The sequence below is a fragment of the Canis lupus genome, chromosome 16 (assembly GCF_003254725.2).
Source record: "Canis lupus dingo isolate Sandy chromosome 16, ASM325472v2, whole genome shotgun sequence".
Taxonomy (NCBI): Eukaryota; Metazoa; Chordata; class Mammalia; order Carnivora; family Canidae; genus Canis; species Canis lupus.
The window spans coordinates 26,846,628-26,872,343 of NC_064258.1; the positions used below are offsets into that span (position 1 = coordinate 26,846,628).

General features: G+C 32.5%; 1 protein-coding gene across 4 annotated transcripts in view; it reads right to left on the reverse strand.

The window, feature by feature from the left end:
• Window positions 1–25,716, reverse strand: part of ADAM2 (ADAM metallopeptidase domain 2) — a 130,678-nt gene that overhangs the window by 85,799 nt on the left and 19,163 nt on the right. For 3 of the 4 annotated variants that reach the window (XM_049094839.1, XM_049094837.1, XM_025436485.3), the window contains exons 5-7: window positions 23,301–23,377; window positions 22,509–22,677; window positions 18,157–18,213 (exon numbers count right to left, since the gene is read on the reverse strand). In XM_049094839.1, the coding sequence (XP_048950796.1) occupies window positions 18,157–18,213; window positions 22,509–22,677; window positions 23,301–23,377 (303 nt within the window). The remainder of the gene's footprint in view (window positions 1–18,156; window positions 18,214–22,508; window positions 22,678–23,300; window positions 23,378–25,716) is intronic. The other variant, XM_049094838.1, reaches the window with a different exon arrangement.

The window sequence follows — 25,716 nt, forward strand, 5'->3', positions numbered from 1 at the left end:
CTAGGAGCTGGTTCTCTGAAAGAATTAATAACATTGATAAACCCCTGGTCAGACTTATCAAAAAGAAAAGAGAAAGGACTCAAATAAATAAAATCATAAATGAAAGAGGAGTGATCAGAAACAGCACCAAGGAAATACAAACCATTATAGCAATTATATGCCAACAAATTAGGCAATCTGGAAGAAATGGATGCATTCCTAGAAACATATAAAGTACCAAAACTGAAACAGAAGACCTGAACAGACACACAACCATCAAAAAATTGAAGCAGCCATCAAAAAACTCCCAGCAGAGTCCATGGCCAGATGGCCTCCCAGCAGAATTCTACCAAACATTTAAAGAAGAATTAGTAACTTTTCTCTGAAGCTGTTTAAAAAAATATAAATGGAAGGAAAACTCATACTCATTCAATGAAGCCAGCATTTCCTTGATCCCAGAATCAAATGAAGATCCCCCACCAAAAAGAATTATAGACCAATATCCCTGATGAACATGAATGCAAAAATTATTCCTAAGATACTAGCTAATAGAATCCAACAGTACATTGAAAGGATTATTTACCGTGACCAAGTGGGATTTCTTCCTGGGATGCAAGTGGTTCAATATTCAGAAATCAATCAATATGATAGACCACATTTAAAAGAAAAGACATATGATCCTCTTAATAGATGCAGAAAAAAAAATTTGACGAAGTACAGCATCCTTTCTTGATTAAAACTGCACAGTGTAGGGATAGAAGGAACATACCTCAAAATTATACAAAAGCCATATACAAAAAGCCCACAGTGACTATCATTCTCAATGGGGAAAAACTGAGGGCTATTCCCTTAAGGTCAGGAACACAACAAGGATGTCCATTCTCACCATTGCTGTTCAACATAAAACTAGAACTCCTAGTCTCAGCAATCAGACAAAAAAAGGAAAAGAACGGTATCCAAATCAGCAAAGAAGTCAATCTTCCCCTCTTTGCAGAAGACATGATATTCTAAGTATACAAAATGTAAGAATCCACCCCAAAATTGCTAGAACTCATACAGGAATTCAGCAAAGTAGCAGGATACAAAATCAATGCACAGAAGTCAGTTGCATTTCTATACAATAAGAAGGAGGCCTAAGAAAGAGAAATCAAGGAATGGATCCCACTTACAATTGCATTAAGAACCATAAGATATCTAGGAGTAACCCTAACCAAAGAAGTAAATGATCTGCAGTCTGAAAACTATGTAACACTTTTGAAAGTAATTGAGTAAGACACAAAGATATAGGAAAACATTCCATGCTCATGGATTGTAGAACATTGTTAAAATGTCTATAATACTCAAAGTAATCCACACATTCAATGCAATCCCTATCAAAATGCCATCGACATTTTTGACAGAGCTGGAACAAACAATCCTAACATTTTATATTCATATGGAATGAGAAAAGACCCTAAATAGCCAAAGGAATGTTGAAAAAGAAAACCAAAGGTGGTAGCATTACAATTCCAGACTTCAAGCTGTATTACAAAGCTGTGATCATCAAGACAGTATGGTACTGGCACAACAACAGACACATAGATCAATGAAATAGAATAGAGAACCCAGAAATTGACTCTGAACTCTATGGTCAACTAATCTTTGACAAAGCAGGAAAGATCATCCAATGGAAAAAAGACAGCCTTTTCAACAAATGGTGTTGAGAAAATTGTACAGCCATATGTAGAATGAAACTGGACTACTTTGGGCACCTGGGTGACTAAGGCGTTGAGCATCTGCCTTCAGCTAAGGCCGTGATCCCAGAGTCGGATTGAGTCCCACATCCAGCTTCCCACAGGGAGCCTGCTTCTCCCTCTGCCTCTGTCTCTGCCTCTCTCTGTGTCTCTCATGAATAAATAAATAAAATCTTTAAAAAGAGAGAGAGAAAGAAAGAAACTGGACTACTTTCTTACACCATACACAAAAATAAATTCAAAATGGATGAAAGATGTAAATGTGAGACAGGAAATCATCAAAATCCTAGAGGAGAACACAGGCATCAACCTCTTTGACCTCAGCCATAGCAATTTCTTGGTAGACACATCTTGGTAGACACATCTCCAAGGTAAACAAAATCAAAAATGAACTATTGGGGCTTCTTCAGGATAAAAGCAAAGAAACCAGTCAACAAAACTAAAAGATGACTTACAGAACTGGAGAAGATATTTTCAAATGTCTTATCAGCTAAAAGGCTAGCATCCAAAATCTATGAAGAACTTATCAAAGCCAAAATCAAAAAACAAATAATCCAGTCAAGAAATGGGCAGAAAACATGAACACACATTTATCCAAAGAAGACACTCAAATGGCCAATAGACATGAAAAAATTCTCAAGCTCACTCAGCATCAGGACCACAATGAGATACCACCTTCCACCAGTCAGAATGGCTAAAATTAACAACTCAGGAAATGACAGATATTGGTGGGGATATAGAGAAAGGGGAACCCTCTTACACTATTAATGCAAGCTGGTACAGCTACTCTGGAAAACAGTATAGAAGTTCCTCAAAAAAGTTAAAAATAGAATTACCCTACAACCCAACAATTGTCCTATTAGATATGTACTCAAATGATACAAGCATAGTTATTCAAAGGGGCACATGTGCCCTAATGTTTATAGCAGCAATGTCCACAATAACCAAAATGTGGAAGGAGCCCAGATGTTCATCAACAGATGAGTGGATAATGAAGATATAGTATATATGTACAATGGAATATTACTAAGCCATCAAAAAGAATCATTATTTTGTTGTTTGGAACAATGTGGATGGAACTAGAGGGTATTATGTTGTGAAAAATAAGTTCATCAGAGAAAGACAAATATCACAAGACCTCACTCATATGGAATTTAAGAAACAAAAAAGATAACTAGAGGAAGGGGTAAAAAAATAAAATAAGATGAAATCAGAGTGGGAGAAAAACTGTAAGAGGCTCTAAACTATAAAAAACAAACAGGGTTTCTGGAGCAGATGTAGGTGAGATCATGGGGTAATGGGTGCTGGGCATTAAAGAGGGCACTTGATGTAATGAGCACTGAGTGTTATATGTAACTGATGAATAACCAAACTCTACCGTTGAAACTAATAATACACTATATGTTAATTAATTGATTTTAAATTAAAAAAAGAAAATAGAACATGAAATTACTAAAAAGATACAAAATGCAGAACTGAAAGGGGAAACAGAAAATTTAACAATAATATTGGAGACATAAGTATACAACTCTTAATAATTGAAGCAAAAACTTAGCACAACATAGAAACCTGAGACAAAACCAACAGATATCAATGGGACATCCCACCTCAAACAGTAAAAATTGATTTTTCTTGTATAGGCCACAAATAGACCACATGCTATGCCACAGGACAACTCTTCAATAGAGTTAAAACAATTTTTTAAAGTATAAAATATACTCTCTGACCACAAGAATTAAATAAAAAATTGACAACTAAGGGAAATTTGGAAAATTCCAAAATATGTGGCTATTAAGCAATCGATTATAAATAACGGATAATCAAAAAAGACATCATGGGGGTAGTAGGAAATGCTATATTAATCAAAATACAACATAGTAAAACTTAAGTTATTTAACACAGTGCTCAAAAGCAATGTATAGAAAGTGGCTATATATTTTTTAAAAATCTTCTCAAACTTAGGAAATTAGTCAAAGTAAAGCAAAGAACCCAAAGAAAGGAGGTTAAAGAAATTAATAAAGGTCAGAGCAATGTGCTTGAAATTCACATAAAAAATAACATAGAATATTAACATTCTTTGAAAAGATGAATATAATTGACAAACTTTTACTGACATTGACAAAGGATATGAAAGAAGTCTACAACTATTTATTTTTTTAAAGATTTTTATTTATTTATTCATTAGAGACACACAGAGAGAGACAGGCAGAGAGACACAGGCAGAGGGAGAAGCAGGCTTCATGCAAGGGAGCCTGATGTGGGACTCAATCCCGAGTCTCCAGGATCAGGCCCTGGGCGGAAGGTGGCGCTAAAACGCTGAGCCACCCAGGCTACCCGAAGTGTACAATTACTAATTCAAGATGGAAGAACTACAATTACTGACCATAAACAAATGATAAGTGTTATAAGGGAAGTCTGGGAATAGTGTGGTGAAAACTTAAATTAAATAGTTAATTCCTGGGATTCCTGGGTGGCTCAGTGGTTTGGTGCCTGCCTTCAGCCTAGGATGTAATCCTGGAGTCCTGGGATCGAGTACCGCATCAGGCTCCCTGCATGGAGCTTGCTTCTCCCTCTGCCTATGTCTCTGCCTCTGTGTGTGTGTGTGTGTGTGTGTGTGTGTGTGTGTGTGTTTCTCATGAATAAATAAATAAAATATTTAATTAATAAATAAATAAATAGTTAATTCCTTATAAGACATAAATAACCAAAACTGACTCAAGAAGAAATAAGAAATCAACAAGCTAAAGATTGAATAAGCATTTAAAAAATTTCTACCAAAAATAAATAAATAAATCAGTTTCAGAAGGCTTCATTGGTAAATTCTTCCAAATATTTAGAGAAAAACAACACAAATCCCTTATAAACTTTTCTATAAAATAGGAGGAAACTTTTTCCTATTTGTTCAATGAAGTTAGTATTACCCTGACACCTAAAGTCATAAAAGATATAATAATAAAATAAAACTACAAAAGAATATGCCACATGAATATAACTATAAAAATCTTAAAATACTAATAAACCAAATGATGCAATGATTTGGTTTGTAACCACACATTTGGTTATTCCACACATAACCAAGTGGAATTTGTCCCAGGAATACAAGGTTGGTTTAATATCTAAATACCAATCAATATAATTCAACTTATAAAACAGACAAGAAATGTGAAGCTTTAAGCAAATACAGAAGAAGTACTTGAGGGGCAGTCCAGCCTAGCGGCTCAGCGGTTTAGTGCTGCCTTCAGCCCAGGGCCTGATCCTGGAGACCTGGGATCGAATCCCATATCAGGCTCCCTGCATGGAGCCTGCTTCTCCCTCTACCTGTGTCTCTGCCTCTCTCTCACTCTCTCTCTCTGTATGTCTCTCATGAAAAAATAAATAAAATTTAAAAAAAAGAAGTACTTGAATAAATACTTGACTAAAGTATTGACTAAATATACTTATTCATGACAAAAACAGTCAATAAACTAGGGATAGAAGGGAACTCACTCAATCTGATAAAGGATATCTATTAAAAACCCACAGATAACATCATATTTAACAATGAAAGAATAAATGTTACTTCTTTTATATCATGACTAAGGTAAGGATATCTGTTCTCATTGTTCATTCCACCTTTAACTGAAGGTTCCAGCTAAGGCAATTATCAAAAAAGGAAAAGAAACAATAGGCATCTAAATAGGAAAGAAAGAAGTTAAGCTCTCTACTGATAGATAAAAAGATTTATATATTGAAAAATCCTAAGAGCCACTAAAGTATGTATGCATATAAAAGGTATTTCAGCAAATTTGCAGGATACAAGATCACTATACAAAAATCAATTACATTTCCATACATCTACAATAATCAATTCAAAATTAAATTAAGAAAATGAATCTATATACAATAACATTGAAAATAATAAAATATCAAAATATAAATTTAACAAAAGCACAAAATAAATATCAAAAACTCAAAGCCACTATTGAAAGTAAAAAGACATAAATAAATGGAAAGTTATCCTGTGTTCATAAATTGGAACATCTAATATTCTTAAGATAGCAATAATTTTTAATTGTTCTATAGATACAATTTAATCTTTATCAAAATTTCAGTTTTCTTTTTTGTTGATAGATTGACACATTGATCTTAATATGTGTATGATAATAAAAGTGATGTAGAGTGTCCAAAACAATTTTAAATAAGAACAAAGTTGGAGGACTCTCCTTACTCTCCAATTTCAAAACTAACTACAAAGTTACAGTAATTAAGAGTTATTAGGTTAGACTCATAAGTCAATGAAACAGAATTGAATGCCCAGAAACAAAATCTAACACTTATGATGAATTGATATTTGAAATTTTAAAAAAACAGCAAGAAAATTAAATGAGAAAGATGGATGCTTTCAAAATTTAAAGTCATTATGGTTTAAATGACACCATCATGAAAATGAATACACAGAATGGGTAAAAATATTTTAAGTCATATATCTGATAAGGGTTTAGTATCTAGAATATGTATAGAACATTTACAAATAAACAATAGAAAAACAAACAACCCAACTAAAATATATGTAAAGAATTTGAATAGACATTTCTCCAAATAAGATATGCAGATAATTTATAAAAAGTGCAAATATTCTCAACACCTCTGCCACGCATTAGGGAAATGCAAATCAAAAGCAGAATGAGAAACCAATTCACTTCCACTAAGGTGGCTATAAACAGAAAGATAGTCAATAACAAATGTTGAAAATGTAGAGAAACTGGAACTCTTATACATTTATCCATTGCTGGTGAACTATAAAATAGAGCAACCACTTTTTAAAACCATTTTTTTCCAGTTCATCAAAATCTGAAACATAAACTTACCATATAACCCAGCAATTTTCATCTTTTGCATCCACTCAATAGAAGTGAAAGTATATGTCCACAGAAAACCTTATACATAAATTAGTATTATTTGTAATATTAAGAAAGCAAAAAAACAATGTCTAACAAATGGGCAAACAAATGTGATTCATCTATATGATGGGATATTTGGCGATAAAAATTACTACAGTGTTAATACATGCTATAAATTGTATGAACCTGAAAATATGATAAATTAAAAGAGCAGAAATAAAAGGTTACATATTGTATGATACCATTTATATGAAATGTCCTTAAACCAAAAAAAAAAAAAAAAAGCATATGATTGCTTAAGTCTTCAAGGTAGGAAAGCAGGGAGTGACTGCTAATGGATATAAAGTCATTTTGTAGAGTGATGAGAATGTTCTAAAATTAGATTACTGTGCACACTGTACAGCTCTGCAAATATACTAAAACTCATTAATCATACACTTCAAATAGACCTTCTGAAGTATAAATTATATCTCAATAAAGTTAAAAACAACAATAAAACTGAAGCAGTTACATAGCTCCTTTTGCTCTTCAATGAGTTCAGTGACTGCATCTCTCCACTATAACTTAAGACTGGGAGGTTTATTTTCTTTTAAGGTTATATTACAGGATTTCTAAACAGGACAACAGGTAAGAAGCATTTCCCAAAAAGGGAGTTCAAATGCAATGTTGTTTTTTTATTTCTTCAATTAACTCTCGAGACACCTTTAATTTTGCCTTTCCAAAAGGAAAGATACACACATATAGACATCTATGCTTAACCAAAGAACACAAAGAGATCTTCTGATAAGCCTCAACTTGAAAATTCCTATCCCTGAAACCCAGTTTATCAAAGAATTTTAAGAAGACAATCTCTGAATATACTGGCATATTTAACTGCTTCGAACTATGCTCATAAATTGAGTTGGATTAGCTCTTTGAAGGAGATAATTAATTTAGAAAGATGGAAGTAAATTTTACATTAAGTTAATTTGGAGAATAGAAATAGAAATTTAAAAAATGAGATTGGACAGGTTAAGAGAGAATATTAAGAGAGGAATGGTGTTCAGTAAGTACAAACAAGTCTTTCAAGAAGTGTTATAAATAAAAGAAAAATATTGCTGTGTTACCTAAGAGAAGGGAGACTGTTGTTTTGTTTTTAACACAGAATAACACTTATTTTTTTTATGAAAATTGATGATGTGGGCTGGATTTTTTAGTGTCACATCCTTCAATGAGTGAGTGTTAATGTACACAATCAGAGTTCTCATATTAGATTGGAGCACCATTTCATCCATACTAACATCAAGGAAAGTAGAGAATATGATTATATATCCAAGTTCAGTATTTGATAAAGACTAAAGTTTGTGGGGTTTCTTCCTGATTTGTTCTATTTTATTAGTAAAATATGAGTCTGTAAGGTAACCAGTAAAAAGTGGAAAAGCACAGTGAAGTTTGGACATGTATGAGATTAAAGTGAGAGCATTCCCTATTATGGTGTATTCTTTCTAGTTATAAACAGATTTTTTCTAGACTTCAATTTAACCAGGTGTGAGGCTTTTCCAGGAAGATAATTAAAGGAAAAAATGGCAAGTGGGTTGAAGATGTTTGCAAAGGAGTGACAATAATAAGGAACCATAGGATACATGGTTTATATGGGAAAGGTTGATTACATGGTGAAGGCCAATGCAAAAGTGATAGAATCAATGATGAAAGTCTTGGTGGCATAAAATATGCAAGACTGGAAATGAGGAAAGAGAAATACCCCAAAAAAATGGAAGTCAAAGACTGTAATGCTTGAATATAAAAATATGGAGAAATGATATTATAGTAGTCATCAATTATAATGTATAATCATGGCAGCTGGTGGTTGAAGCAGGCTGATGAATAGTACTACTGAAGTAGTAAAGTCAAGGAATTGAAAAGTATGGGAATTGAAATGAACATTCATGTAAAATTATGATACGAGTATTATTGGAAAGTAGAGAGTGACCAAAGTGTTAAACTTTTTAGGAAAAAAAAGCAAGGAAAATGCAAAACTTTATTTATATTCTTTCCATTCCTGTATGATGTTACTTTGTAGTGTATTAAAGTATATTTTCCTACCCCTTGAATTAGAGGCTGGACATTGTTGCTCTTTTTGGATGTTTTAGCAATCATGATGTAAGGAGAAGCTTATAAGCCACTTACAAAGTGAATGTTGCTGTTTTGAAGGACCCTATCAATGCTAATAGCATGCAAACAACCCCTCAAAAAAAAAAAAAAAGACAAATTATAGGCCTATTTGCAGACTGATGAGACACCAAGTGGAGCAGAGATAAGATATGCTAGCTGAGACATCCTTGGACCAGTCAACCCAAGCAAAATTCAACCTTACTGAAGATACATGAGTGATGCCAGCCAGTAAGAGAAAATCAGAATAAATTTTAAAACTGTGAGTTAAATGAATAGTTGGGTGGCTTTTTTTTTTTTTTTTTTTTGAACCACTAAATTTTGGAGTACCTTATTATACAGAAAAAGCAAACTGATATACAAAAAAAAAAAAAAAAAAAAAGGATTCAAGAATCTTTGGAGGTGCAGCTCCCGGCTTTAATGAGCCTGGGCTGCCCGCGCCCACCACTTGGGAGCTGCCGGTGCGGGCGCTGCCCCTTGCGCCAGCGCGCCTGGCCGCCTGGCTGCTGGCCCTGGAGCAGCTGTGCGCAGTCCTCAAAGTGTTGTTAATAACAGCACTTGTAGTCGAAGGGATTGTTGTGGCCCAAAAGACCCAGGATGGACAAAATATTGGAATCAAGCATATTCCTGCAACCCAGTGTGGCATTTGGGTTTGAACCAGCAATGGAGGTCATTTTGCTTCACCAAATTATCCTGGCTCTTATCCGCCAAACCAAGATACAAAGGAGTGTATCTACATTTTGGAAGCGGCTCCATGTCAAAGAATAGAGTTGACCTTTGACGAACATTATTATATAGAACCATCATTTGAATGTCGGTTTGACCACTTGGAGGTTCGAGATAGGCCATTTGGTTTCTCTCCACTTACAGATCGTTACTGTGGTGTGAAAAGCCCTCCACTAATTAGATCAACAGGGAGATTCATGTGGATTAAGTTTAGTTCTGATGAAGAACTTGAAGGACTGGAATTTTGAGCAAAATATTCATTTATTCCAGATCCAGACTTTACTCACCTAGGAGGTATTTTAAATCCATCCCAGATTGCCAGTTTGAGCTCCTGGGAGCTGATGGAATAGTGCGTTCTAGTCAAGTAGAACAAGAAGAAAAAACAAAACCTGGCCAAGCAGTTGATTGTATATGGACAATTAAAGCTACTCCAAAAGCCAAGCAGTCTTCACACCATCTTCACCAGGAGTACCTTCCATCCGAAGAATCACTTTCTTTGCTCACCAGTGAGAAAGTCCTCTTCTGTTAAAGTTTTATCATGAGATTGTTGCAATTCAAATCTAGTAATTTCAGTTTGAAATATTGAGAAAATTACCAAATGTGATCCAGAGACACAAAATGAGCAAATTCTGTTGGAAAACTGGCTCTGATAGATTTGCTTGATACAGCATTGCCACAGATTTTCAATATGTAAAAAATGCAGTATCTGAGAAGCACAAAAAACAGGGTATGCCTGTATTTTTACAGAAAGGCCACCAAGAACAATGAACTGGAAAACTACTTGCATACTCAAACACCAGTGACTTCTTTTTTATACATAAGTAGATTTTTCTGAAACATCACCCATTAACTACTTTATCCCATTTTGAGTATTCACTGGTTAGGGTGGTTAATCTTTAATATTTTTTACTTTGAATTTTTTTTTAAGATTTTGTTTATTTATTCATGAGAGACACAGAGAGAGAGAGGCAGAGGCAGGCTCTATGCAGGGAGCCCGATGTGGGACTTGATCCCTGGACCCCAGGATCTTGCCCTGAGCCAAAGGCAGACACTCAACCGCTGAGCCACCCAGGCGTCCCTCCTTTGAATTTCTTAAATCTGTTTGCCCATTTAGTTAAACACAGTTTTAAAAATTTGATCCAATTCCCATGTCAATTGTGTATAATATTTTGGATTTTTAATTTAAAAAATGTAGTGATTAAAGTTACATTCTCCAGTGTTCAATATTAAATTTCTAAAAATTTATGAATATAGAATTTCTCCAAGAAGTATTTCAGAAAGAGAGCAAGAACTAAAAAATAATAATTTCATAAACACTTAGATGACTAAATATTATCAAATAAAAAAGGAAAAACTATGTAATATTATAGGTATAGAGGAAATCTATGTTCCCATTATCTTTTCTACGTACCCTATCATGAGTTTGAGTTTTATAATTCTTATATACAGTTTTGTATCTTCATATTTATGTACTATTCAAATATATACTATTCTGTATATTTTAAAAATTTGTATCAATTGTGGAAATAAATCAGTATCCATTCTCCTTTTAAAAAAAAAAAAAAGAATCTTTGGAGGTGCCTGGGTGGCTCAGCTGGTTAGACATCTGACTTTTGGTTTCAGGCTCAAGTCATGATTGTGGAGCCTACTTGAAATTCTCCCTCTCCCTTCCCTCTGCACCCCCCCCCAAAAAAGACTTTAAATTACAAGAAAAAAATATACAAAAATATCTAATTTATGGAAATAATGAAATAAAATGCCTAACAAATGTGTGAAATCTATAGGAAGAAAATTCATAAACTTCTCGGGGATTAAAAAATAATTACAGGCAGCAGAACTTCTGAGATGGTAAAATGATGAGCTCTGTAAATCCTAAATCCTTTCCACAATAAGCAATGATAAAACAAAATTTTCAAAAAAAAAAAAAATTTCAAGATTCTTGAAATTGACCACATACAAAAAACAAGAAGCATTTATTAAATAAAAACTTCTAATATTATGGAGAGAGTAGTAAGAATCTGTTGCATTTTATTTACTTGAGGCTGTTCCCATCACCATCTCAAGTTCTTCTGTATAGTAATTCTGCCATGCTAGGTCAAGACATATAAGCGAGCAGCTTCCCTTCTAGAAGAAGATGAGTTGATATGGAGCAGAGCAAGGGCAAAATGCCCTGAATGCATGCCTAGATACATCGTCAAAAACAATAGTAATCTCTGTATCGATTGAACATCAAAAGTCATTATTACAGCTAATCTCAGGATGTGATTCTCATTGTTTCAAAAAACAATCCAAAGACTAACATGGAGGTGGAGGGAATACAACAGCCATCGTATACAACGTATATGTTGATTCATATATCTTTGGTAGTCTGGAATATTCCATAAATACACAAGATATCATTCAGGCTCAGGAAAGACAATATAAGAATCCAAGATATCCACAAGATCATGTATAAACAAACTGGAGACATTACTTACTAGCAGAAGACACATGTGAACATCCTGATACAAAATTAAAACCTCCCTGACTTGGAAGACTACGTAAATATTGAATACTATCCCCCATCCACAGATAAATCCCAGATAGAAGACTTACTGCTCAGTTGTTGAAAGATAACCTTTGACTCATCATTGACTAGCTGACCACTAAAATATGCTGACCATATTATACATACAAAACAAAACAACAAAACCTAGGAAACCTGGCTTAAAAATAGAAACAAAGGGGGAAAACCAGTAATAACCAACATTTTTAAACTGCCTACAAGAGACTCATTTTAGACCTACTACATCTGCAGATTGAAAGTGAAAGGATGGAGAAACGTACTTGATATAAATGGATGTCAAAAGAAACCCAAAACAGTAATATTTACATGGGATAAACTAGACTCTAAAACAAAGTCTTTAACAAGAGATAAAGGGCACTAAATAATCATAAGGGGGACAATCCAACATGAAGATGTAACAATTGTAAATACTTATGCCCCAACATGGGAGCACCCAAATATGTAAAAATTAAAAACAAATATAAAGGAACTCATTGATAAAAATAGTATGAGACATTAACCTATTACTTATATCAATAGGCAGATCATCTAAACATAAAATCAACAATGAAAAATGGCTTTGAATAGCACACTGGAACAGATAGACTTAATAGATATATTCAGGATATTCCATCCTAAAACAGCAGAATATAAATTCTTTTTAAGTGCACATAGAACATTCTCAAGAATAGATCATATATTAGATAACAAATCAGGCCCCCTCAAATACGAAAAGACTGAAATAATACCATGCACCTTTTTTGACCACAATGCTATGAAACTTGGAAGTCAGTTAAACTACAAAATTTAGAAAAACCACAAATACATGGAGGTTAAACAACATGCTACTAAACAATAAATGGGCCAACCAGGAAATATAAGAAGAAATTTTATATATATATATATATATATATATATATATATATATATATGCAGTATATACATATATACATATATATATACATATGTACATATATACATGTATACATAGAGTATATATGTACATGGAAACAAATAAAAATGAAAATACCACAGTCGAAAACCTTTGAGATACAAGAGAAAAATATATAGTAATACAGGCCTATTCCAAGAAGCAAGAAAAATCTCAAATAAACAACCTAGACCTACATTCAAAAGAGCTAGAGAAAGAACAACAAGTGAAGCCTAATCCAGCAGAAGAATGATATAGAAACTAAGAAAAACAAAACACAATAGATCAATGAAATCAGGAGCTAGCTTTTAAAAAAAATAAATAAATAAAATTGATAAACTTAAAGCCAGGCTTATCGAAAAGAGAAAGGACCCAAATAAAATTACAAATGAGAGAGGAGAAATAACAACAATTACCACAGAAATATAATTATAGGAAAATATCATTAAAAAATATACCAAAAAATTGGTCAACCTGTATAAATTGCTAGAAATATATAGACTTTCAAAACAGAAATAGGAGAAATAGAAAACTTAAGCAGACCAATAACTAGCAAAGATATTGAATCAGTAATAAAAAAAAAACAAACTCCAAACAAACAAAAGTCCAGGGCCAGATAGCTCCACAGGCAAATTCTACCAAACATTTAAAGAAGAGCTCATGCCTATTCTCAAACTACTCCAACAAATAGAAGAGGAAGGAAAACTTTCAAACTCATTCTATGATACCAGCATTACCCTAATACCAACACCAGATTAAGACTCCACTAAAAAAGAGAACTATAGGCCAGTATCACTGAAGAATATTGATGCAAAAATTCTCAATAAAATAGTAGCAAATTGAATCCAACAACATAGTAAAAAAGTCATCCACCAATCAAGTAAGATTCATTCTTGGGTTGCCAGGGTGACTCAATAAGCACAAATCAATCTATGTGATATGACACATTAATAAAAGAAAGGATAAAAACCATGGTTATTTCAATAGATGCAGAAAAAGTACCTGACAAGTACAACAGCCATTCATGACAAAAACCCTCAACATAGTAGGCTGAGAGGGAACATACCTCAACATAATCAAGACAATTTATGAAAAATTCATAACTAACATCATCTTCAGTGGGAAAAACAGAATTTTTCCTCTATGGTCAGGAACAAGACAGGGATGTACACTCTCATCATTGTTATTTAATATAGTTCTGGAAATTGTAACTACACCGATCAGACAACAAAAAGAAATGAAATACATCCAAATCAGCAAGGGAGAGATCAAACTTTCACTATTTTCAGATGACATGATACTCTATATGAAAAACCTAAAAGACTCTACCAAAAAATTGCTAAAACTAATACACAAAGTTAGTAAAGTTGCAGGATATGAAATTAACGTACAGATATTTGTGCATTCCTATACACCAATAATGACACAGCAGAAAGAGAAACTAAGGAATTAATCCCATTTACAATTGCACCAAAAACTACAAGATACCAAGGAATCAACTAACCAAAAAAGTTAAAGACCTGTACTCTGAAAACTATCAAAAACTAAGAAAAGAAACTGAAGAGAAATGAAAATATGTTCCATGACTCATGGATTGAAAGAACAAATACTGTTAAAATGTCTATAGTACCCAAAGCAATCTGCACATTTAAGTAATCCTTATCAAAATACCAACATTTTTCACAGAAATAGAACAAAAAAATCCTAAAATTTGTATGAAACCATAGAGACCCTGAATAACCAAAACAATAATGAAGAGTAAATCTGAAGACATCATGTTTCCAGCATCATAATCACATCTTTATGTTACAAAGCTGGAGTGATCAAAACGATATGGTACTGGCACAAAAATAGACACATAGATCAGTAAAACAGAATAGGAAACTCAGAAATGAACTCAAAACTACATGGTCAATTAATCTTTGTCAAAGCAAGAAAGAATATCCAAGGAAAAAAGACAGTCTCTTCAACAAATGGTATTAGGAAAACAGGATAGCAACATGCAAATAATGAAACTGGACCACTTTCTTATACCACGCACAAAAGTAAATTCAAAGTGGATGAAACACCAAAATGTGGGACTTGAAGTCGTGAAAATACTAGAGAACACAGGCAGTAACTTCTCTGACATTGGCCACAGTGACTTCCTTTTAGATATAGCATCCTGAGGCAAGGGAAACAAGAAAAAATAAAACATTGAGATTTCATCAAAATAAAAACTTCTGCACAGCAAAGGAAACAATTAGCAAAACTAAAAGGCAGCCTAAGAATAGGAAAAGATATTTTTAAATAATGTAACTGGATAAAGGTTAGTACTCAAAATATATAAAGAAGGTATAAAATTCAATACCAAAAAAATCAATAATCCAATTTAAAAATGGGTGAAAAACATCAACATTTTTTCCAAGAAGACATACAGATGGCTAACATATACATGAATGCTCTACATCATTCATTATCAGGGAAATACAAATCAAAACTGCAATGAAATATCACCTCACAGTTGTCAGAATGGCTAGAATCCACAACACAAGAAGTAGCAGGTGTTGGTGAGGATGTGGACAAAAGAGAACCCTCTTGCACTGTTTGTGAAAATGCAAATTAGTGTATCATTCTGGAAAACAGCATGGAGTTTCCTCAAAAAGTCAAAAATAGAAATATCCTATAATCCAGCAATTACACCACTAGGATTTATCCATAGTATACAAAAATACTAATTATAAAGGATACATAAACTCCAACATGTATAGCAGCATTATCTACAATAGCTGAAATATGGAAACAGCCCAAGACTTCATCGACTGATAAATGAATAAAGAAGATGTGAGATATATATATATATTATATATATATATATATATCACATGTGATATATGTATCTATCTGAGATATATCTCAGATATATCTATCGCTGTGGCCAATGTCGATAGATAGATAGATAGATAGATAGATAGATAGATATCACATATCAGAGGTATATATATATTATATATATTATATATAATGGAATATTACTCATCCATAAAAAAGAATGATATCTTGCCGTTTGCAACGACATGGTTGGAGCTAGAGAGCATTATGCTAAGTGAAATAGTCAGAGAAAAACAAATACCATATGATGTCACTCATATGTGGAATTTACAAAATAAATAAGCAAAGAGGGGGAAGAAAGAAAGAGGCCTAAATAAACAAACAAACAAATAAATAAACAGATCTTAACTATAGAGAACAAACTAACGGTTACCAGATGAGAGGTAGGTGGGAGAATGGTTGAAATAGGTGATGAGGATTAAGGAGGACACTTGTGATGAGCACTAGGTATTGAAAGCAAGTGCCAAATTACTATATTTTACACCTGAAATTAATATTATACTGTATGTTAACTAACTGTAATTTAATTAAAACGTTCATAAAAGGATAACAAAATATGCTGAAACAGCTAAGAGAAAAGAAAGAACTAAGGAAATTCAGGAAATGGAACATGATTTATGAACAAAATGAGAATAATAAAGATAGAGAAATTATAAAAAGAAATGAAACAAATTCTGGAGTTGAATAATGCAATAAGTGAATTGAAATTCATTAGAATGGTTCAAAAGTAGATTTGAAGAGACATAAGAATCAGCGGACTCAAGAATAGAATAATTGAAATTACTGAGTCTAAGAATCAGAGAGAAAAAAAATAATTATAAGATACTATTGTGCAGAACAATATATGAATTATGGAAGTCCCTAATAAAGAAGTTTTTTGAAGAAACAATGGCCAAAAACTTCCCAAATTTGATGAAACACATGAAACTATAAATCCTGGAAGCTCAACAACAATAAGAAGGATAAATCCAAAGGGCATCACATCAATACACTTTATAATCAAAGACATTACAACCAAACTATCAAAGTTAAGATAAATATAGAATATTGAAAGCAGCAAGAGAGAAGTAATAATAAATTATCAGTCAATTTTTCATCAGAAATCTCAGACACCAGGGACAACTGTGTGGCTCAGTCAGTTAAGTATTGGACTCTTGATTTCAGCTCAGGTCATGGCCTCAGGGTTGTGAGATCAAGCCCCGGATCAGGCTCCATGTTAAATGTGGAGTCTGCTTAAGATTGTCTCATTGCTCCTTTCCCTATTCCCTCTGTGTCTCTCTTGAAAAGAAGAGGAGAGGAGAAGAGGGGGGGGAGGGGAGGGGAGGGGAGAGGAGAGGGAGGAGATATCACATATCTCCTATAGAGATTCTATCTATAGAGATTCTCCTATAGGAGATTCATATCTCCTATAGAGAGTCCCTAAACAAGAAAATAACACTGTTTTACTGGAGGATAAAAATGAGAGAGAAGAGAAGAGAAGAGAAGAGAAGAGAAGAGAAGAGAAGAGAAGAGAAGAGAAGAGAAGAGAAGAGAAGAGAAGAGAAGGAAGAGAAAAAAATGAAAAAAAAAAAAAAGAAGAAACCTCAGAGGTCAGAAGACAATGGGATGACATATTTAAAGTGCATTTTGCATTTATGCAAAATGGTACATTCACTTTAGAAGAAAGTCTAGCAGTCTCTTACAAAATGGAACAAACTCTTACCATATGATCTAGCAATAATACTCCTTGGTATTTACCCAGAGGAGTCAGAACTTATGCCCACACAAAGACCTGAACATGGATGTTTTTAGCAGTTTGGTTCACAATTTTCAAAACTTGTAAACAACCAAGATATCCTTCAGTAGCTGAGTGAATAAATAAATTGTGGTATATTCAGACAATAGAATTTTATTCAGTGCTGAAAAGAAATGAACTATTAAGCCATGAAAAGGCATGGAGTAAAGTTAAAAACATATACTAAGGTGAGGAAAATAGTTTGTAATGGCTACATAGTCTAATTTTCAATTATATGACATTCTGAAAAAAACAAAACTATGGAGATAGTAAAATAATTAGACATTTCCAAGCATTAGGAAGATGAGAGGGATAAATAAAAATTACTAAGAAACTATTCTAAAGGTAGCAATGGTTTTAATTTACGTCAATTATGTAAAACTAAGAATAAATTGATAGAGATTTGATTTCCAACTTATTAACAATACTAATAATTTAAAATACATTAAAACAGATATAAAGCAAAAGTAGTCATTTATTGTCATTTCTTAAAAATTTATTCCAATTTCTTATAAACCTTCATTGCTAATATAAATGGACATAAAACAAATAAATCAAAATATACTTACCAAATTCTTTTCAACTACAACATGCATTTCTATATACTGAGAGAACTCAGAAAGTGGCTGAAAAAAAACAAAAATTTTATATCAAAATAGAAGTATTACTTAAATATTTTAATATATATCATTACCTCATGAATTCAGTGTCACAAAATATACTTTTATATATAAAAAAAGAATTAGATAATATAATCAAAACTTGCTATCATTGAATCATTTTCAGAAATTTTGCCTTTGTCACTTCTTTTGCATTTGATCAAATATTCAATTTACTCAAGAAAAGCTTTCCATTACTTCCAGTGGGCAACTTCTCATTGGTACTGGGCTATTCATATTATTTTCTCTAAAGAAACTTTTCTATTGACTTTCCATTACAAAATATGTGTGTTTAATTAGCTTAAAAATTCTATTATACTGTAGCGTGTGGTCCTCTTTTTTTTTCCTATACCCCAAAGGAGTGAGGACACATCTCTATCTAAAAGAATGAGATATCATTTGAAAGATAAAGTAATTTTTGTATAATTTACTTCAGAAAAACGTTAGCCAAATAATTTTAAAAAAATGTTCGCCAACAAATAATTAAAATGACAAACTTTCTTAAATCAGATCACAGATATTTCAAGATGTATATTCTGAGTATGATGTGATCCACTTAGATCATAGTAGTTAAATTAGGCATAAATGTGAAGCCTAACGGTATTTCAAATCTTGCTTATCATTTATGTGACTTAGATTGTTTTCCCAAAATGAGGACAAAGTAATAATTGTTATAATTACTATTAATAAAATGTTACTTTTATTCATCATTATTTTTCATGAAGGAGGAACGCACATGTGAGACAGATGCTGCAAGCACTTTGAGACTATAAGTGTGGAAAATTCAAAATATTTTGTTACTAAAATAGCATATCGTCTATATGCACTGAAAAATATTTGGAAGCAGAAAAGGATAATCAAATATCAGAAATTGAGGAAAATTTTGTCATGTTTATTTTAGTGTCTGCATTTTTTCTTCTTTACACTGATATTTAATCCTTTGAAAGTTCAAAACCATTGCATTTTAAACTGTTTTTCTTTAACATAGAAAGAGAATAATTAAGGAGGGAACAACAAATCTGGGGATTTAATAAAGATGAAAAGAGTGATGATTTTAGTAATTTAAAGGAAAAAGAAAAGTTGAGAAAGGTCAGATAGAAAACTTTAGGATTGATTACTCATTTTCCCCCCCTCACTTTAAAATTCTTTCTTAGCCCAACTTTTGGAGATTTGAGGGTTTCATTTCAAAAATGCTGATGAGGGATCCCTGGGTGGCGCAGTGGTTTAGCGCCTGCCTTTGGCCCAGGCTGCGATCCTGGAGACCTGGGATCGAATCCCACGTCGGGCTCCCGGTGCATGGAGCCTGCTTCTTCCTCCCCCTGTGTCCCTGCCTCTCTCTCTCTCACTGTGTGCCTATCATAAATACATTTTTTAAAAAATTTAAAAAATAAAAATAAAAATAAAAAATGCTGATGAAATCCCCTTATGGTTTACTGCTTTCTTGTCATTTCTTCCAAAATTAAGCACTAAATTTTGCATAACAGTCTTGCATATAGGATTCTATCCTTTTATTAAAGTCCCTAAACAAGAAAATAACACTATTTTACTGGAGGATAAAAATAAAATAAACATTTAAATTAATTGAGAAAAATAATGTATTAATGGATTGAAAGATTCAAATCTGTTTTTGTTTTGTTTTGTTTTGTTTTGTTTTAATGAATATTAGTGTTGCTTAACATACCCTGAATTAATTTTTGATCATTGTCATACTTGAGATTGGGATTGGTAATATTCAGTTAATAATAATTTATTCATTTACTGAGCAATAAGCTTGTATGCAGAAAAAATACACAGTTCATCCTAAACAAATAAAAATTTAAGACAAAAATGCATAAAATAATGCCAGGAATTGTGTGTGTTGGAAAAGTGAGTAGATATTTGATTTCAAAAGACCTCTAAAGCCATTTTATTTAATAAGAGAAAGTAGCCATATACAGAGACAATTTGCTTAGATATATGTTATATAAAGATATCTCCAAATGCAGGAAAGTTTCCTTTAGTCAAGTAAATGCTAAAGAATTATATCTAAGCAAGAAAATCACATAATACTACCTGATGATCTAATTGCAACATGGATAGGTTAAAGATTTAAGTTTAAAAATTGTCAAAGGTCATTAATACAAATATTCAGGGAGTAAGATGGGACATGAAGATAAGTGATGATAGATACATAAATGATAGATAGATATAGGTAGATAGATAAGTAGGTAGATAGATAATGTGTGTTTGTATATTTTATCTTGGGATTACTCAAGAAAAAAACTTGAAAGAGAGTGGCAGATCTGTAAATCACAGTAGATAAATCAATGGAAAAATACATGACAAACAAATGAAAACCTGAGATATAACATGAAAAATATCAGTATCTAAAATGTGAATGCATAAGGAAAAGTCAGAAAAAGTGGGATAGAATGGAAAACTGGAGAGTTTTATCAGGGAGTAAAGTGAGTAAAAAGTTCTAGAGAGTTTTTATTTTATTTCACCATCCATATCAAACTTAATGGCAATGGACTGAATCCTTTCCTCCTAAGATTGGAAAAAGACAAAGATATCTCTTCTCACTAATTCAACATTATACTTGATGTGCTAACCAGGGCAATTTAGCAATTAAAAATAAATGGAAGGCATCTTAATTGCAAAAGAAGAAGTTTGCAATAAAAATTAAGTGTGCAATAGTATTTCAATAAAAAATGTAGAGATAAATTTCACAAAAGAAATTTTGATGACAACTTGAAGACTAAACTGTATAAAACATTGCAAAAGAAATTAAAACCTAATAGCCAAAGGCTACTCAATGTTCACAGATAGAAAGAATTAATATTGTTAAATGGCAATATTTCCCAGAGAAATCTACAAAATCAACAAAATCCCATCTGGCTTTTTAAGGGAATTAAAATAAATAAAATTTTAAATTTATTTGGAAATGAATACTACCCAAAGTAGCCAAACAGTTTCATAAAAGAGCATCCCTGAAGAGTGTACATCTACTAATTCCAAAGCATACTTCAAAGGTATAGTGGTTAAAAAAAAATAAAATGTGGTTCTGGTATATGAATAGACATAAAGATCAATGAAACATAACTGCAAGTGCAGAAATAATTCCAAACATTTATGATCAACTGTCCTTTGGGTGAAAAAAAAAATGAAAATTCAGTGGAACAACGTATATTTTTTTCAATAAAAAAATTTTTTGGGAAAACTAGATTCCAAATAAAAAATGATGAATTTAGAACTCTATCTGATTCCATTCAAAAAATTGACTTAAAATGTATCATATATTAAAATGTAAGAGATTGAATAATAAAAGTTTTAGAAGAAATATAGTAATGATTTTTCTAACTCTGGTGTGGTGGATAGTTTTATCTGTCAACTTGATTGGGCTACAATGCCCTGATTTGTAGTTAGACATTATTCTAGATGTTTCTGTGAAGGTAGTTTTGAAGATAAACATTTTTATTGGGGGACTTTGAGTAAAGCAGATTACCCTTCAAAATGATTGGACCTCATCCAATCATACATATATTACATGCATTTTGTTGGTTATGTTTCTCTGTAGAAATGTCTGCCCTGAAAGAAATCCTTAACTACTGTATTTGCTGAGCTGAGATTGTTGAAAACAAAACTCAATCTCATTTATATGAATGGATGAAATATTATGCAAATTGAATTTCCAATGTTACATGTGTCTACTATTAAAATGTGGACATAATTGGGAAGGAATAAGATCTTGAAAATTGGAATAAAAACATATGGGAAGACTCTGATGAAGCTCGAGTTCACTGAACCCCTAAATTCTGATGAATCTTCTTTTCTAGTAGAAGCAATCTCTCCATTCCTGTATAAGAAGATTAACCCTGTCTTTCTTGAGGAAAATGTAATGGTCTCTCATGAGGCTGTCGCCTTTAAAGATGCTGGTGACTCTCTTCAGGACCCTGGATATGTATCTTCAATATTTATGTGAATTGCTTTTGTGTTAATTATATCAAAATTTTGGCATAATAAATATGGAGAAAGGAGTGCATCTGCAGACAATAAAGATCTAGATCACAAGAAAACATGCTACTAACAGTGGAAAATGCCAGGTTGTAGTTCTAATAAATTGAATACTAGTTTTAAGGCTTACAATAGAGGTCATGAAGTTTCTGGTATATCTATCTATCTATCCAGTCTGTAATGTATGTTAATGTAAATAATTTGTACATTAGAAAAATACATTGTTTATATTGCTGCATAGTAATCATATAGTTTACTCAATCACCTACCTCTATACTTTGTATTTTATGGGACATTTCTCTTGACTCAATATCCTTCTCAGCATATAAAGAAACACCTTTATTCTTATGTTTTACTTGATAAACCACATGTTCAAAACCAATTGAAGGCTCCAAGGGCTCAATACCATAACTTACATTTTCAAACTGTAGTAAGCCCCTACAAATATCAAAAAATAAGTAAATAAATAAAATAATGCATTTTTAAAGTCAATACAATAAATAAATAAGAAAATGACAGTGAATGAGTTTAATAGTATGTAGATTATTTTGAGTCAGTCTTAGATGGTAAAGTAGGAAAGAGTTACTGAATGTCCACAAACTCACTGAATGGCAAGAATTGTAACATAATTGGTATTCATTTAGCCATTAATATTTTATAGTTTACAAATATATCAAAAATCTCAATTCAAGATTGAGTAGGAGACATAACAAGAATTTGCATATTATGCTTTTCCACTGACAGTTTTCTACAATAAGCCATGCCTCACTTTAAAACTCCTGAATATAATTTTTAAGAATTTAAAAATTTGGGGGGCCCTTGGGTGGCTCAGTCTGTTAAGCAATTGACTCTTGGTTTTCGATCAGGTCATGGTCTCAGGGTCATGAGATGGAGCCCCCTGTGGCAGGCTTCATGCTCAGCCTTCTCCCTCTGCTCCTCCCCACTTCTGCTCTCTCCCTAAAAAAATAAAAAATAAAAAATAAATAAAAAATTAAAAATTAAAAAATTAAAAATTTCTAAAACACGGTTCTACTTTGTAATCATAAAATTATATAACGAACCTGAGTCCAGAACATGTGCTAACGATGGCCATAGAATTTGGATAACCTTCAATATACCCTTGGTAGTAGCAAAAATTCTGAAAAATAAAGATACCTCTATTAGCATAATTCATTAGAACAATTCATGTTAAAGGAAATATTTTCAAATATTTAAAACATATATGTTTATTTGCATATATGTGTCAATTACTCATTATTTCCAAAATAGATTTATAAGATTATTCCTTGAGCATTTGATTCAATTATCCAAAAATTTTCCTGTTATAAATTACACATGACATTTGCAGTCACTAGGGTCAAAGTAAAAATCATCAAAAACTTTTTTTCCACACTCTCTTGACTTAATTTTGCAGGATAGAGGTTAAAAAATTGAATCCAAAAGATAATTTGTTCTTTTCAGAATTACTTGAGTACAATGGCCAACTAACTTGCATTAACTCTCACTGATAATAAAGCAAAAAGGTAAAGGAGGGGGACAGGGAATCCTCACTAGAAACAAAACTGCATTTTTTTAAGATTTGCATTTGTAATGGTTTTCACTTGAGGGCACTCCTCAAGTCAGGTCAGCATAATATTTCAACAAAAAAACCCAAATTATTGACCAGAGTTTGAAAGTGTCTAGAAAATGAGATATGATATTCAAGAAAGGAGGAGGCACAGAATCAGGCTTTAAAAATGTGTGCTATTAACTCAGGTGTAGGTTTTTTACTTACAACTAAATTGACACTTTATGAAAATAGTTTAGTAGAAACTAAAACCAAAAAAAATGGAAGAACTAAGGAGAGCTTTTTGGTTGTCTCCAAACTCAAGAGTAGAGTTTGGAAACTGGTTCCCGTCTAGTTATTTGTCTGCAATAGCAAGAATAAAAAAAAAAAAAAAAGTCACAAGCTCCAATGTATCATTGAATATGGCTAGTATATGATTTTAAAATATTGTATATATGAATAAAAGAAAAACGTGGCCCCTAGTCAAGAGAACAATCCAAAAGAGAGCTGACCCTGAAATAAGTCAGGATTTTGGAATTAGTAGAGGAAAAAAAAAGGCATTAAATCAGTATTAAAAATGTGATCAAAAATATAAAGGAAAGTTTGAGAACAATAAGCAAATTCAGCAAAGAAATAAGCGTTATACAAATGCCAACTCTAAATTTTAGAACAAAAAATATATTTAAAATGAAATGTACAGGATAGGTTTTACTGCACATTAAAGAAGGTAAAAGAAAAGGTTAAAAAAAAGAGTATGGATCTATAAGATATTATCAAATCTGAAAGAAAATTGAGAAAAAAAAGGGACTTTAAAAATTAAATATAGTTGCAGCTACCAGTAAGGCTATATTATCTAACATATGCTTAATTGGAGTTTCTGAGAAATGGAAAGAAAAAAATAGGTAGAAAAATATTGAAGAGATAATGGCTAACACTTCCCCAAATTCAGTGAAAAACTACAATTACAGATTCAGAGACTGAATATACAAATGGACAAAGGCCAGACCAAATATTAAAAATAGTCCTTCAGTAACCTGTCCAGAAAACCAATCCCATTGTTGACAATAAATAGCCCAGAAAGCCAGCCCACTGCAAATCAGATTTCATATTGCTATCTCCAGTAATAATCCAGGAAGCCGAACAATAACTTATATAACAGTCACCCCCAGATAATCAAGACTTGATTAAAAACTTTCAGCTTACCTAATTTTTTGTCTCTCCTTCCAATTTAGGACCAAGCAGAGAAAATTAAATATGTACTCCTAAACATAAAACATAAAATACTTCACCATTTCTAGTTAGCCTACACCTTCCTCAGGCCAACAACCTCTAATCAGGGATTCATGAAGCTTTCCCTTTTTTCTATCATATGAATGAGATAGGGACAGATAGGGCTAGGCAGGGAAAGATAAGAGAAGGCCCCCCCGAGTCAGGTTCCCATAAATCCCAAGGACATTGAGATGCAACAAAAACAGAGATAGGAAGTAAATCCAGCCCCCTAGCCCCAAAATGCTAGGGAGTATCTTCCTTTAACATCTACCAAGTAATCACCAAGACTCAAAACAATCATATGTCATTCATTCAAAATGGCTCAAGAAATCCCAAGTCCATCAACTTTCTAATGAGGTTTTCTATAAGAGGCAAGCTGAAAAAGCCCTCAGTGGCAACCCTGTCAGGATCCCTTTCACTTCTGAGAGCTTTCTCTGTATCTTTGCTTAATAAACTTCTATTCCTTTACTCCTCTCATTTCTCCATGAGATTCATTTTTTGACTCTGTAAGACAAGAGCCAAGTTCTCCCACTTCATAAACCTTTCCTACTTTCCTCCTGCTTTTGAGTGTCTGCCAAGATTCAACTCTCTCACTCTGGCAAGCTTTGAATAAGTAGTCTTCACTTATTCTCATTGTTTGGTTTTGCTTATTTCCACAAGAT